General features: G+C 52.0%; 2 protein-coding genes across 4 annotated transcripts in view; both read right to left on the bottom strand.

Annotated features, from left to right (window-relative positions):
• GMPPB (GDP-mannose pyrophosphorylase B) overlaps positions 1 to 456 on the bottom strand; it is a 2,513-nt gene extending 2,057 nt beyond the window's left edge. The window contains exons 1-2 of the mRNA XM_040628805.1: positions 321 to 456; positions 72 to 205 (exon numbers count right to left, since the gene is read on the bottom strand). Coding sequence (XP_040484739.1) covers positions 72 to 200 — 129 coding nt within the window. The 5' untranslated portion in view covers positions 201 to 205; positions 321 to 456. The remainder of the gene's footprint in view (positions 1 to 71; positions 206 to 320) is intronic.
• A 352-nt stretch (positions 457 to 808) lies between these two features.
• Positions 809 to 14,105, bottom strand: part of IP6K1 (inositol hexakisphosphate kinase 1) — a 61,123-nt gene continuing 47,826 nt past the window's right edge. For 2 of the 3 annotated variants that reach the window (XM_040628797.1, XM_008703776.2), the window contains exons 3-6: positions 11,388 to 11,598; positions 6,837 to 7,018; positions 4,604 to 4,779; positions 809 to 4,242 (exon numbers count right to left, since the gene is read on the bottom strand). In XM_040628797.1, the coding sequence (XP_040484731.1) occupies positions 3,709 to 4,242; positions 4,604 to 4,779; positions 6,837 to 7,018; positions 11,388 to 11,598 (1,103 nt within the window). In that variant the 3' untranslated portion in view covers positions 809 to 3,708. The remainder of the gene's footprint in view (positions 4,243 to 4,603; positions 4,780 to 6,836; positions 7,019 to 11,387; positions 11,599 to 14,105) is intronic. The other variant, XM_040628798.1, reaches the window with a different exon arrangement.

Here is a 14,105-nt window from a genome sequence, read left to right as displayed (position 1 = left end):
CCCCCCCCCCCCCAGTGCTGTCCGTCCCTCGTCCTGCCGGGTCCCACCGCGACACCGACCCCGGGTCTTACCGCGGCCAGCGCCTCGACTTGGTGCAGCAAGATGGGCTTATTGCAGAAATCCACCAGTGGCTTCGGGATGCTTAGCGTCAGCGGCCGCAGACGCGTCCCATAGCCGCCCACCAAGATCAGTGCCTTCATCGCGCCTGCGGGCGGCCGGAGAGTGAGTCCCAGGCTCCGCGGCCCGGCCCGCCCGGCCGAGCCCTGCCGCGCACTCCCGCCGCCGTGCCCGGCCCCGCGCCCTTCGCCTGCCAGACTGACCCACTCTGGCTCTGCCTTGGCCGCCCAGTCCGCCCTGACGCCCGGCCCGGGGCTCCACACGGCAGGACGCGACACCAAACGGAGGGGGGCTAGCCCCAAACTCAGGCCGGACCTAGGCGGGCGGTGACGTGAGCCCGAGCCGGCCAATAAGCTGCCGTTTACGTGGCACGGACGCCGACGTCGGAGCGCTGACGCGCGGCGCTTCGGAAGACGTAGCCAATGAGAGCCCGAGCGCACCAGGCTGCCATGGGGACCGGGCCCCGGGCCGGCGGGTCAGCTAACCATTGGCGGATCCAAAGGCGGAACTGGCGCCAAGGGCGAGGCTTCCTTCCCTACGGGTGCCGGGGTCCGCCGCCGCACGGCCGCTTCCGGCCCCGCCCCGGGGCAGCGGCTTGCGGGACACGGCGGAGGAACGCGAGGGAGGGGGGCGGCGGTCGGGCCGGGCCTGTGTCCTGGAAGCCGCGGGACAGCAAAGAAGCGGACACACCTCAGTTTCTAGCGGCTTTATTTTGACATACACGACCTCAGACACAAGCGGGGCGGGCAGCGCTAGGTGTACAGAAAGGGGCGACCGGCCCAAGGCCCGAGCACCCCTCCCCCGCACGCAAGGTCCCGAGGAGACGCAGCTGGCCCAGCCGCGGCCAGAGCCGAGAGTGGAAGGGGGCGCAGGCCTCGGGCGGTGTGGGCAGGTTTAGGCGGCTTCCAGGAAAGTAGAGCAGAGAGCGATTCCTAGAGGCGAGGCCTCACAGTTCCCCGAGAAGCAAAGGAACCAGGTCCTTCCCAGGGTGCTCCAATTTTTTTTCCTCATTAAAACTTTTTTTTTTTTAAATCGGCAAAAACAAAACCAAATTGAACAGCTTTAATGTTTCAAGCAATCTGCATCTAGGGGGTGTGCACGTGGCCAGATGTGCGCGAGTGAGCAGCGGCTACAGAATTAGCCCAGGCCTTTGGCCCCCGGGGAAACCCCCACACCCACTGCACAGGCCCCAATATGAGGGAGGGGTTGGGTCCCTGGCAAGTTGCTACACTGGTCCCCTTCCTCGTTAAGCACCGCCGGTCCCATCCCCCCTAGCCCAGGGGGCTGGTGTCGACTTGGCCCAGGGAAGCACTAGAGAGAGGGGTCACTTGAGCGCCCCAACCCGTGATCCCGCGTTGCACTTTGGTCCCAAGTTGGGGTTTGGGAAGGCAGGGCCTGGCAGGGACAGGGCTCTCTGGCAAGGAGCAGGGAAAAAGTAGAGGCAGAGAATGTGTGCGCACACACATGCCCACCACCATCCACCAGATAACAGAGCTGGGTCTCCAAGTGTCAAAAGTGCTGAAAAGAGGGGTCCTGCCCTGATGGAGCAGCAGCAAATCCCAGGCCCTTCTGCTCTTTTTAGTGCCAGGAAAACACTGAAGATAGTGGGTACAGTCTCTCACTATGAAGAGCAGAACGGGGCAGCATCTGCTCCCAAAATATAGGAACTCAGGAGGCACAGCACATCCCCAGGCTGGAGAGGTTCAACTAAAGGGGGCCCCAAGGGGCCCCTGACTCTTTGCCTTAGCCTCTGCCCTGCCAGGAAATGACGGTCTACACTAACGAAGAGCTACTACCCCTATGGCTGAAGCCACAGAATGGGACAGGAAAGATGGTCCTCACTGACCAGAAACAGGCAAGCTGTCCCTCCCAGCCCCAAGGAATGGGAACCTGCCCACCACTGGCACCAGGATCAGAGGGCCAAGAGAGATGGGGTCCATCAAGGAGCCCGATTAAAATGTGTGAAGCTGCATCTCTAAGGACTAGGAAAGTAGTCCACAAGTCCCAAGGCCTCTCAGACAGGCTGGCAGGCTTACCTTTAATGCCCAAATAAGGACACGCCAAAAGTGACAGTAACAGTGGCCCTAGGCTCAGAGATGAGGGCACTAACCTTGGCAATGACTAGGTGAGTGCAATGTCACCTCCTGGCCACATGTCCGAGGTGGCAGGTCTCTGTGCCATTAAGGGCTGGTGGCAAAAATGATTAAAACCACCAGAAAGGTCACCCCTTGGGCCTCCACTGTACCACTGTCAGCGCTGAGCAGGGCTTACACGCCAGGCCCACAGAGAAGGTGCTGGGCCATCCGGGAAACATCTCCTACAATTCATTTGCTACCAGTTCTTTGTAAAAAGGTAGCACCTGCTGACAACAGGGCCAGGGGCAAAAGCTCACCTCAGAAATGGGAAAGAACATTTTGCTGAGGAAAGCATGACAGAAATCAATTATTTACTAATGAACAAGGCTACAGCCCAGGAAAAAGATCCCAAGAGACAAGGGCTGGCAGATGGACAAATGGACAGACTGATGGATCCCAGGACTGATGAGACAAAACTCATTAGCAGAATCTGGGCACCTGCACCCAAGGCCCAAACAATGTCCCTCTGAGCAGACAAGCCTAAAGCTCTCCCTCACAAGCCTGGAGCTCCTCACAATGGGCTGCTGCCTTGAGCTTAGCCTGGGGAAAGGTGACACCCTGAGCGGACCACAGCCCTTGAGCCCTGGGAAGGACAGCCCATCCAAAGGCAGCACAGCTGCCCAAGCTAGAGGAAGAAGACTCCCACCCACAACACAAGAACCGCAAATACTGTCTAGGCCAGAGCCACCAGAGGCCCTGAGGCCTGCTGGGACACTGACTCTCCTCAGCAACAGAACAGGGACCCCTTCAGTGCGGCAAGAAGGAGTGGCCTCCTCAGGCAAGGGATCTCGGTAAGAAAGGCTGGCTGGGCTGTGCAGGCAGAAAGAGCAGCAAGTTCAGGTGCCAAAGAGTGACCAGGACCCCAGTCATGAATCTAGCCTCATGCCAAGTTCAGAACCAAGAAGGACGGGTCCAGCGATGTACGACCGGCCCTGTGGTACCCAGGGGGCATGTGTTAAAGAGCTGGCTGATGCCCACGCCACCAGACGAGAAAGTCCCCCAACAGATGGGCACCCAATCCTCTACTGGTGAGGAACAAGGGATGAGTGAGCACAGAGGGGCCTTGCACCAGCCCAGGGCTTCACCTTAAAACCAGCAGGGCCCTGCAGCCACAGACACCAAAGACCTAGGCAAGAGAAACCAATGTCCAAGGGCACCCTGTCCCTGCCGCCGAGGCCATCCACCAGGGGCACCTCTTCCTTCCTAAGTCAGCCTGGACACAGCAGTCAGAGCCGTAGAGCTAAAGGAGCCTGGCTGAGAGGATGCGTGTTGTGCCCTCCTTCACTTTATATATATGGATTCCAGGCTACAGCTAAAAACATTTCTTTTAGTTTACACCAAAGAGAAATATAACCCTTTAAAAGCAAGTCTGTGTGTCCTCACGGCGAGTTCAGTCAGAGCAATGGTCCCTGCCTGCGGGTGGAGAGGAAGGGGTTCTGGGGGCCCAGGGCCGGGCCTACTGGTTCTCGTCCCGCATCTGTTCCATGATGCTGATGAGGTTCTCTAGGCCGAACACATAGCCTCGGTCCGGCCCGTCATGCACGGTGGGGTCATCCCGGAAGCCCTTGAACGTGCTGTGTGCAAAGTCGATCATGCGGACATCCACCTTGGGTGGAGAGGAGGGGCCGGCCTCGGGGCTGGTGCTACTGGGGCTGGTGCTAGGGCCACAGGGCGGCGCCCCCTCAGGGAGCCCCGTATCCAGGTGCTTGAGACGCATCTCGGCCCGGCGGTCCAGGAAGGACTCTGCCCGGCACTCCCTGCCGTCGTAGATGACAAGCAGGGAGCTGGAGTAGAAGCGGTAGGAGGCCTGCCGCTCCAGCACAGCTTTCAGGCCCCGCAGTTTGCTCAGGATGGGCTCAAAAAGGTCACGCCTCAGGTCCAGACCGTTGTGCAGGTACTGATAGAGGGCGTTGCGGAAGCCTTCAATGGAGAGCCCACGGCCATAGTACTTGTTCCTGCAGAGGTAATGCCCTGTGTCCAGCTGGTACACCTGAAAGCCCAGGAGACAGAGCGGGTGAGCACCGGGGAGGTCGGATGACCTTCAAGTGCCCTGGGCAGGCACCGTCTGGGAAGTACTCCCGGCCAGCTTGACTCATCCCGATGTCAAGGCAACAGGCTCTCACAGAGGCTCTGGATCTGCAGCCCGGACTAAGGTCACCGGTAAGGCCAGGAGGGCTCAGGGAACATACCTATGAGGACGCGCTCGGCACCCTGTGGGGGACTCACCCTCTCAGAGGAGATTCTGGACCACTGTGGGCCCGGAGGACACCTGGCAGGGGGAGCCGGCAGGTACATGGGCCACCCAAAACACGCGGGCAGCAGCAGCGAGGCTCTCACCAGGGGCAACTCACCTGCATGCCACAGACCCTGACACCCAGTGTAGCTGACGTACTCTGCTCGCACTTCCTCATCTGCCGGGCCGCCTTCTCCGCGGACGCGTCATCCCCGTGCTGCCGGGTGCCCATCTTCAGGTCCAGCACGCAGGGGTACTTGAAGTGGTGCACCACGTTCTCGAGCAAGAGGAACTCTGGGCCGTGGTCAAGGAGAGTAACAGCCACACTCACCATCAGCCCCAGCCAGGAAACCACAACCACGTTTTGCTATAAAAGGGGGGCGTTCTCTTCTAATGTGATCTGTATTCACCTTACAAACTCTCGAAAGTAGATGTCACACCACCGGCTTACTCATTCTTTTCAAACTTTTTTTTATTGTAGCAAAATACACGTAACATAAGATTGGCCATTTTCACTACGTTGAACTGTGCAGCTCCGTGGCACTGAGTACGTTCAAGTAACTGTGCCACCGCCATCACCACCCACCTCCAGAACTCTTCCTCCTTCCCAAACAAAAACCAGACACGGCACCCGCCTCACACTAACTCCCATGCCTCTTCACGCCCCCACCCCCAGTAACGACCATTCTAGTTTCTGTCTCTATGACTATTCTAGACGCTTCCTATTTGTCCTTTGGTGTCTGGCCGTTTCTCTTAGCAAATGTTTTCAAGTTTTATCCAATTTGTATGTAGCATGTGACAAAATTTCATTCCTTTTTATGGCTGAAAAATTTTCCGCGATATGTGTGTGTGTGTGTATATAAATCTGCTAATGCCATCATTTTTATTTTATTCTATTTTATTCTGTCCTGTAGGCATACACAAACTGAAGAAGATCTGGCAGATTCGCATACATCCCTGGCACCATTCGTTAACCGAGGCCCTACTCAAGCCTAAAAGAAATAAGGAAGACATCTTTGCAGCACTACTACACACATGAGAAATCAGGTTTACCATTCCCGAATGGGAATCTTAGAAAAAGGTAGATTTAAACTTCTATCCTGCCTTTTTCTGACTAAACTTCAAACCAGTAGACTACATATTTAAACCTATCCCTTGGTACTTCTAGAACCTTCTCCTTAAAATGCCTCTATAGTCCCGGCCAGCTGGCATTTATACCCATGTCCTCGTTTACATCTACTGGCTGCAACCATCCTGGATAAAGGTATAGGCTTGTCACGCCTGTCAAAAGTCATCGGGGCCCACAGTCTGGACCTCAATTTCGTACTGGGGGACGAGGAAGCAATCCCATGATCTTGGATGGTAAGATACTTGGCATCGCTTGACAATGCACGTACTGACACTGCCTACTTCTTTAAAGAATAGCTTACAGAAAACCATTAAATTTGGCCTTTAATTAATTTCATCACCTGCTATAACCTATAAACAAATGGCAATAAAACTTAAAAAGGGCGGCAGAAACACCTCACAGTGCCGGAGAGCATGGGCTCTTGAATCCTGCCTTGGCCACTCACGGGCCTGGGCACAGCACTTAACCCCCTCGCGCCTCCATCTCCTCATCTACACGCAGGCATCGCGAACACTTCCTCCCTCAAGAGACTGTTCTGCAAACTGAGTAAACAGATAGGGCTCAGCACATTTCTCCTCACTTTCTCAGTAAGTATTAGTTACTCGCAGGCTATTGCTTCAGACACTAAACGATCATCAGGATTCCCATTTTACAATACTTTTTTTACTTTTACCATCTTAAGGACTACTTATTATACGTTGTTCAGGTATGGTGTTTCTCTTGGACAAAAAACCCCCACATATCACTTTGTAATGACTGTCTTCTGGGAGGGGAGAAATGTATGTGTGCACACGCACACACACGCAGACGCCTGATTCTAGACATGCACCGATAAATACAGTAATCACTAGGCACATCTGGCAATTTAAATAAATGTAAAATTCTGTAACTCAGTCACGGCAAGCACGTTTCAGTTACTTGGTGTGGTCAGTGGCTACCACACTAACTGCAGATACACATACCTCCACTGTCCCAGAAGGTTCTACCGGACAGCACCCTTCCGAACTGCCAAATTTAAGCTTCAGGCTTACCAGTCCCGAAAGGCAGAAAAAACCGAGTCAATAAAACAAAGAAGGACAAAGAGCCTATGAAAAAGGGAGAGGAGAGCAAGTGGGGCTCCTGGACAGAGACGGCCTCGGACACGGTGCTAGAAGGTGTCCTGACACAAGACCAGCCCGTGGTCCCAGCAGGGGCACCGCTGAAGGCGCAGTAACAAGGATACTGTAGAGCTTGCGGTCCTTGGACTCGGAGCGCATGCGGCTCAGCTGCTGCTTGTGACAGCGCAGACTCCAGGGGTTGTGGCTGATCTTCTCGGAACTCAGACCGCTGTTGCTGTCCAGCATCTGGAAAGGGACGTCTGAGTGGCTGTGGAGCTCCACCTTCGGGCTCTTTGCCTCCTGGGAGCTAAGAAGGAAGAACAGGACACATTGCTGAGGGGCTCAGTCAAGACAGCCTCTGGGCTCCCAGTGCACAGGGTGAAGGAGGCGCCTCTGTTGGGTCTCATCTACCACCCACGGCCCCTGCTGACGGTGGCACAGGGCCCCAGATGCATGAGTGCACAAAAGTGAGTCGTAAGTAGTGTTTATACTTGTGTCTCTGAAAACTGTCTCAAAAATAACTCTTGGCATCAAATTATGTGCTGAAGATAGCGCTCCCGACCCGCTAGGAAGGCTATTATAAACATCGGCTGCAGCGAGCGCGCAGAGGACGTCCAGGGACTGGAGCCCTGTGCACTGCGGGGGGAACGCAAAACGCTGCGGCCGCGGTGACAAAGTCTGGTGGTTCCTCAAAACGTTACACGTAGAATCATCACATGATCCAGCAATTCCACTCCCAGGTATGCACCTGAAAGAACTGAAGACAGGAACTCACACAGAAACGTGACACTCTGTTCCCAGCAGCAGTACAAGAAACGAGGGGTGGAAACAACCCAAGTGCCCATCAGAGCATGAGTGGAGACACAAAACGTGCCGCACCCGTACCGTGCAGCCGCACTCAGCAACACAAAGGGAGGGCATTCTGACACAGGCCACAACCTGGATGAACCCTGAAAACATCCCGCTAAGTGAAATAAGCCAGACATAAAAGGAGAAATGCTGTGGGATTCCACTCGTGTGAGGTAAGTGCACATTCACAGAAACAGAAAATAGAACAGCGGCTGCCAGGGACGGGCGAGGTGAACGGAGAGCGACCCCACAGGTACGGAGCTGCTGCTGGAGATGAAAAGTTCTGGAAATGGACAGTAGTGAGGTCTGCACAACAGTGTGCATGTATTTAATACAACTAAACTAGACACCGAGAAAAGGCGAAAATGATAAACTGATAGATGTACTTTACAATTTAAAAAAATATAAAAACCGATGAATGTACAGTTTTACACTTAATAAACACAGGGTGGAGCATGGCTGCCACTGTTAAGAACATGGGTGACTATCCTGTTCGTGTCCACATCTACAACTGAATTTTTAGTAAGATCTCAAGAAAGCACGTGCTGCCACTGTATGTCTGCCTGCGTAGCCACGTGCCCGGGAAACGGCAGAGCAAACCTGCAGCGACATCAAATGCCATTATGCCATCGTCCTCTCCTGCGACTGTGCACACGCTACTCCACGCAGAGCTGAGCTAACCACCAGGCCTCGTGTGTCCTGGAAATGCGGACACCGCCCACAGGTGGCTACGCAGGCTGGGTGAAGTGGCTCAGAGACACAGGCAGACATTCCCACTCCCTCTAACTAGAAGCAGACGAGCCACCAATGCCTCTCAGCATGACGAGACTCTCACGTTCTTCTGGGGAGGACACGGCTAAGGCTATTCATGGATGCCTTTTTTGTGATCCCCTTTAAGAAACAACCAGGTTGGAATGCCTGGGTGGCTCAGTCGATTAAGCGTCTGCCTTCGGCTCAGGTCATGATCCCAGGGTCCTGGGATGGAGTCTGGGCATCGGGCTCCCTGCTCAGCGGGGAGCCTGCTTCTCCATCTGCCTCTACCTGCTGCTCCCCCTGCTTGGGCGCCCCCCTCTCTCTGTCAAATAAATAAATAAAATTTTTAAAAATAAATAAAAATAAAAAGGAATGCAGGACCACCTGGGTGGCTCAGTCGGTTAAGCAGCTGCCTTCAGCTCAGGTCATGGTCCTAGGGTCCTGGGATTGAGCCCTGCATCGGGCTCCCTGCTCGGCGGGAAGCCTGCTTCTCCCTCTGCCTCTGCCTGCTGCTCCCCCAGCTTGTGCTCACTTTCTCTCTCTCTCTGACAAATAAATCTTTAAAAAAAAGAAAAGAGAAGAAAAGAGAAGAGAAAAGAAAAAAAAAAGAAGAGAAAAGAAAAGAAACGAGGTTTACTCATCCACCAAGTAAACCCAAATAAAGTTCTCTGTGCCTACATGGGGAACCCGTGCCTCTTGGCATCAGCCTTGGTGCTGTAGCTGGCCCTGGTGAAAAGTAAGCTCCACTCCTGGGGGTAACGTACAGCCTCTGCGAACAGGCCCAACAGAGGTCTGGGGACTGCAGACAGAGCTGTCACTTCCAGAGCAGAGCCCTGAACTCAGATACAGGCAGACTTTGATGTTATTCTGTGTACACCGGCTTTTCAACAGATGATTCACGAAGCAACTTCTGTATCTTTGGAGAACAAAAGAAAGCCCACTCTAAAGAGCTATTGAGAGAAAGGCATCAATGCCAGCTATGGGCTTGAGGACTTGGGGAACATTCCTTGTCACTAAGCTTAGGTCCCACGATCATCAGTGAAGAGGAAGCCCCTTGGGGAATGACAAGGAAGCCCTGAAGAAGTGCTTCTGCAGACTGGAGTCTATTTTCCACAATAATACTTAACATCTGGAGACCTTCCTTACTAAGAAATGGATGTGAAGGCCTCTCCTTGCATCAGAGATGCAGATCTGGCTAGAGAGGGCCCCTGACTGAAGACACGGGAGAGGACACATCACACACTCAGCCAGAGTCCCATGGGGTTCTGTGCTCCTCCACACGACGTGTCCTCTTCCATCGATGGGAACGCTGAGAGCTGGAAGGCCCTGGGCTCACAGCTTCAGGAGCCAGGGTGAGCAGCTTGTGATCTGATGTCAAACTATGTGCTGCCACATCTTTTTTTTTTTTTTTTAAGATTTTATTTATTTATTTGACAGAGGGAGAGACAGCCAGCGAGAGAGGGAACACAAGCAGGGGGAGTGGGAGAGGAAGAAGCAGGCTTGCAGCGGGGGAGCCTGATGCAGGGCTCGATCCCAGGACTCTGGGATCACGCCCTGAGCCAAAGGCAGATGCTTAATGACTGAGCCACCCAGGCGCCCCTATGTGCTGCCACATCTAAGAAAAGTCCCAAATCCAACTAAATTGAGTCACAGATCTTATTCACTGAAACTTATTTTTGAGCGAAATAGTATACTTCCAAAAAAACAATTTTTTTAAGTAATCTCTATACCCAACATGGGGCTCGAGCTCACAATCCCAAGATCAAGAGTCACATACTCCACCGACTAAGCCAGCTAGATGCCCTGAAATTCAGTACGTAATCTAATCATAAAATTTTGATTCCGCTTTCTTCTAGGAAGCTCACATTACTTTTAATTTTTTAAAAATAATTCAGTGGGTTTTAAAAAATATGTACTTACAAGGTTATAAAATATCACCACTATCTAATTTTTAGGACATTTCATTACCCCCAAAACAAACACCATCACCATTAGTAGTCACTTCCTATCCTCCTCTCGCCCTCAGTGTCTGGCACCCACTAACCTGCTTTCTGTCTCATGCATTTGCCTATTCTGAACATTTTCTATAAATGGAATCCCATAATATGTGGTTTTTTGTGACTGACTTCTTTCACTTAGCACAGGTTTCCAAGGTTCATCCCCACTGCGGCTCGTGTGAGTGCACCGTTCCTTTTTATCGCTGAACACTACCCAGCTTTTGTTCAGTCACCAGCTGATGGACACTCGGGTTACTTCCATCGTTTGACTGTCAGGAGTAATGTTACTATGAACGTTTCTTTGCAAGTTTTGCGTCTGAATGTATTTTTTCAATTCTCTTGGTATAGGCTGCTACTCCCAGGAGTGGAATTGATGGGTTTAACTTTCTAAGGAACTGACAGTAACTGTGTTCCAGGGTGGCTGCACTATTTTACATTCCCCTCAGCAATTCGGGAGGGTTCCAATTTCTCTAATTTCCATCAGCACTTTTACTGCCTGTCCTTTTGATGACGGCTGCCCTAGCACAGTTCACATTTTTTGCATAAAATATCAAGAAACATAATTCTTTGTATTTCCCTAATCTACAAGAAAAATCATTTCCAATGCAATAAACTAAATTTTAGGTGCAGGGAAAGGGTTAGGAGCTGATCTCAGAGTCTCAGAGAGGTCAAAGAACCTCTTTCAGAACCCTTAAAGAACACTAGCGTGGATGGCTTCTCACCGCTCTCAGGCAATCTTACAGCTCAGAGAGCAGACGGGACCTCACCGTGGACCAAGGCATTTCGACCGCACATGTGAGACATAACAAAGCTGGAGAACACAGAGGGCCCAGAGAGCCCCTGCCTTCGAAGGACTGAGACAGCTTCACTCTCTCTTGACCGGCTCCATCCATCCTTAGAAGGCGGCGTCACTGGGGTGATGTGACACGCACAGGTGGGTGGCCAAGGAACACCAGGCACCTTCCCCCAACCTTGAGCCCTACTTCTCCAGGGTGTGTCAGGACTCTAGAGATGCCGTGAGTGTTTGTGCTGCCAGGACCAGACGTGCCCCCTCAGCCCTGTGCACCACCCCCTTACCTCTCAGAGGTTTCAAGGGACAGGCTGGCTTTCTCCTCCTTGTGGTCACTGCCACTGCCTGACCGGTGCAGGCTTCGGCGGGAGTGTTTGCGCCGAGGCTGCTCCCGCTCTGGTGTGTCATCCTGCTCCACAGTCTCACTTTCCACGTAAGGGTAGGCCACCAAGTTGATGTAACCATCACTGTCTCCCTCAAAACAGACAGACACCACGCCTGTTGAAAAAAAAGGCAGCTAGTCAACAAATGCCCCAACAGGCTGGGTCTGCGCAGCACAGACCGCTGGGACTTGCTGTTCCACAGCGCGTCACCTGCCCTGAACCAACTGAAGATCAATGTAGGAACAATGACCAACAGACACCTTTCCAGAACACAGCTGACCACTCACCCCAACTCAAAGTCTGCTACTTAACCTTTGATATGTATGGATTTCCTGCTCCCTTCTCTAGCCCCGGCCCTTCCAATGACTGACTTCTGTACCATTCAGAACTGTGTGCACTGGAGACACCCACACCTGACAGGACTTAACCCTCTCCTTATTTAATGATACTGCCATTGCCTATGTCGTCTCGATCTGTTTCCTTCTGCCTGGCAGTGCCACCTGGAGAGACATTAAGACTTCTCCCTGCAAAACAGTCCCCAAAATAAGTTGTCTGCCCACACGGAGCATCAGGCTAGTCTAACCTCACCAGAGAGAACTTCTGCCTCACCAAACCACCGGCATTCCTAAGCGGAGACACCTTTCTATTCGTCGTGCTATACTCAGGCAAAACAGTTTATTGTGTCCATTTTTTATCAAACAAGTTGTTTGTAGTTTGTTCTGAATCGTTACCAAAGGAGTTAAAACACAATACCTATAAACCTAGCCCAAGGGGTTTTCTTTTGAAAGAAAGGAAAGAAAGGAAGAAAAAGAAAGAAAAAGGAAGAAAGGAATTGGAGGGGAGGAGAGGGGAGGGGAGGGAGGAAGGAAGGAAAAAAGAAAAGAGAAAAAGAAAAAAAAAAGAGAAAAGAAAAGAAAAAAAGGAGAAAAGAAGCAAAGCGAAGCCCACGGGCACCTGGGTGGCTCAGTCGGTTAAGCATCTGACTTCAGATCAGGTTATGGTATCGGGGTCCTGGGACTGAGCCCCACGTTGGGCTCCCCACCCAGCAGGGAGTCTGCTTGTCCCTCTCGCACTCCTCCTCCATCCCACTGGTATTCTCTCTCATATAAATAAATAAATAATTAATTAAAATAAGAAAAAGACAGGGGCACCTGGGTGGCTCAGCTGTTAAGCGTCTGCCTTTGGCTTGGGTCATGATCCCAGCGTCCTGGGATCGAGCCCTGTACTGGGCTCCAGCCCTGTACTGGGCTCCCTGCTCGGCGGGAAGCCTGCTTCTCCCTCTCACACTCCCCTGGCTTGTGTTCCCTCTCTCCCTGTCAAATAAATAAATAAAATCTTAAAAAAAAAAAAAAAAAAAGTCCAGGCTGCCCATCATCTAACTTCCACATCCAACCTTCTGTCAGCTACTTTTCTCCTTTCACACTTTGTGAACAAAATTGGCTCTATAATCTGAACATAAGTGAGAAGCATTTATAAATAAGTCAATACGCCAGACCAAGAATATCCCTCTCTTTGGCCCATTTCCTTCTCCAGATAGGCACTGCCTCACTCCCTGGGCCCTTTTAGAAAAAATTCCTGAAACACGAAATTGATTCTTTTTTCTTGCATTCCCACTACACTGCTCAATGTAAGCTGCACTTCAGGAGGCCTCACCCCTGCACCCGGGCTGCTTTACAGAGATGGCTGCCTCTCCTGCAGGTATTCACCTCTGTAACCTCCTCTTTGTCTTCACTCGCACTTTAACTGCTCTGGCCTGAATGCCCTCTGGTCTGCAATCTTCTCGGTCTCCTGGCCTGCCCCTCGTGCTCTGACCTAGAGGCCGAGGCCTGCCACACAGCTGTCATGCTGACCAGGGTGAGGGTCGCTCCTTCTGTGGTCTTCTACTTCTCCCCACTCTTGGTTTACTCCTTACTCGGGTGGAAGACATCTTCAAGTAACTTTCTAAGAAAGGGTGTTCAGGAGGTCAATTCTGAGTCCTTTGCAGAACTTCATTCTGCTCTAACACCTGACTGAGACAAAACTCTATGTAGGCTGTAAATACAGTTCTACTTCTTCCTCTCCAATTGGAATGCATTTTATTATTTCACCATCTGGCCTAACCACAGTGGCCAGAACCTCCAGTAAAATGTTGACTAGAAGTGGACAGCCTCACTCCTGATCTTAGGGGGCAAAGCAATGGTTTTGTCGTTATGATACTGACTGGAGGTTTTTCATAGATGCCCTCAGTCAGGCTGAGGAACTGTCCTATTCCTAGTTTGCTGCTCTCATATTATCAAGCAAGAATGGATGTTGGAAGGGCTCCTGGGTGGCTCAGTCAGTTAAGCGTCTGCTTCAGCTTGGGTCATGATCATGGGGGTCCCAGGGTCCTGGGATCAAGCCTCACATCAGGCTCCCTGCTCAGTGGGCAGCCTGCTTCTCCCTCTCCTTTTGCCCCTCTCCCAGCTCGCTCTCTCTCAAACAAACAAAAATCTTAAAAAAAAAAAAGAATAAATGTTGGACACTGTCAAATGCTTTTTCTGAATCTGCTTATAGATGGTTTTTCTTTTTTTAAATTATTAAAATGGAAATCCCATTTAACCTCTGAATGTTAAACCTACCCTGCATTACTCAGATAAACCCTAC

This window comes from Ursus maritimus, unplaced genomic scaffold (assembly GCF_017311325.1).
Source record: "Ursus maritimus isolate PB19 unplaced genomic scaffold, ASM1731132v1 scaffold_14, whole genome shotgun sequence".
Lineage (NCBI taxonomy): Eukaryota > Metazoa > Chordata > Mammalia > Carnivora > Ursidae > Ursus > Ursus maritimus.
Note: the sequence above shows the minus strand (reverse complement) of the source record. Positions and strands in the feature narration are given on the sequence as shown.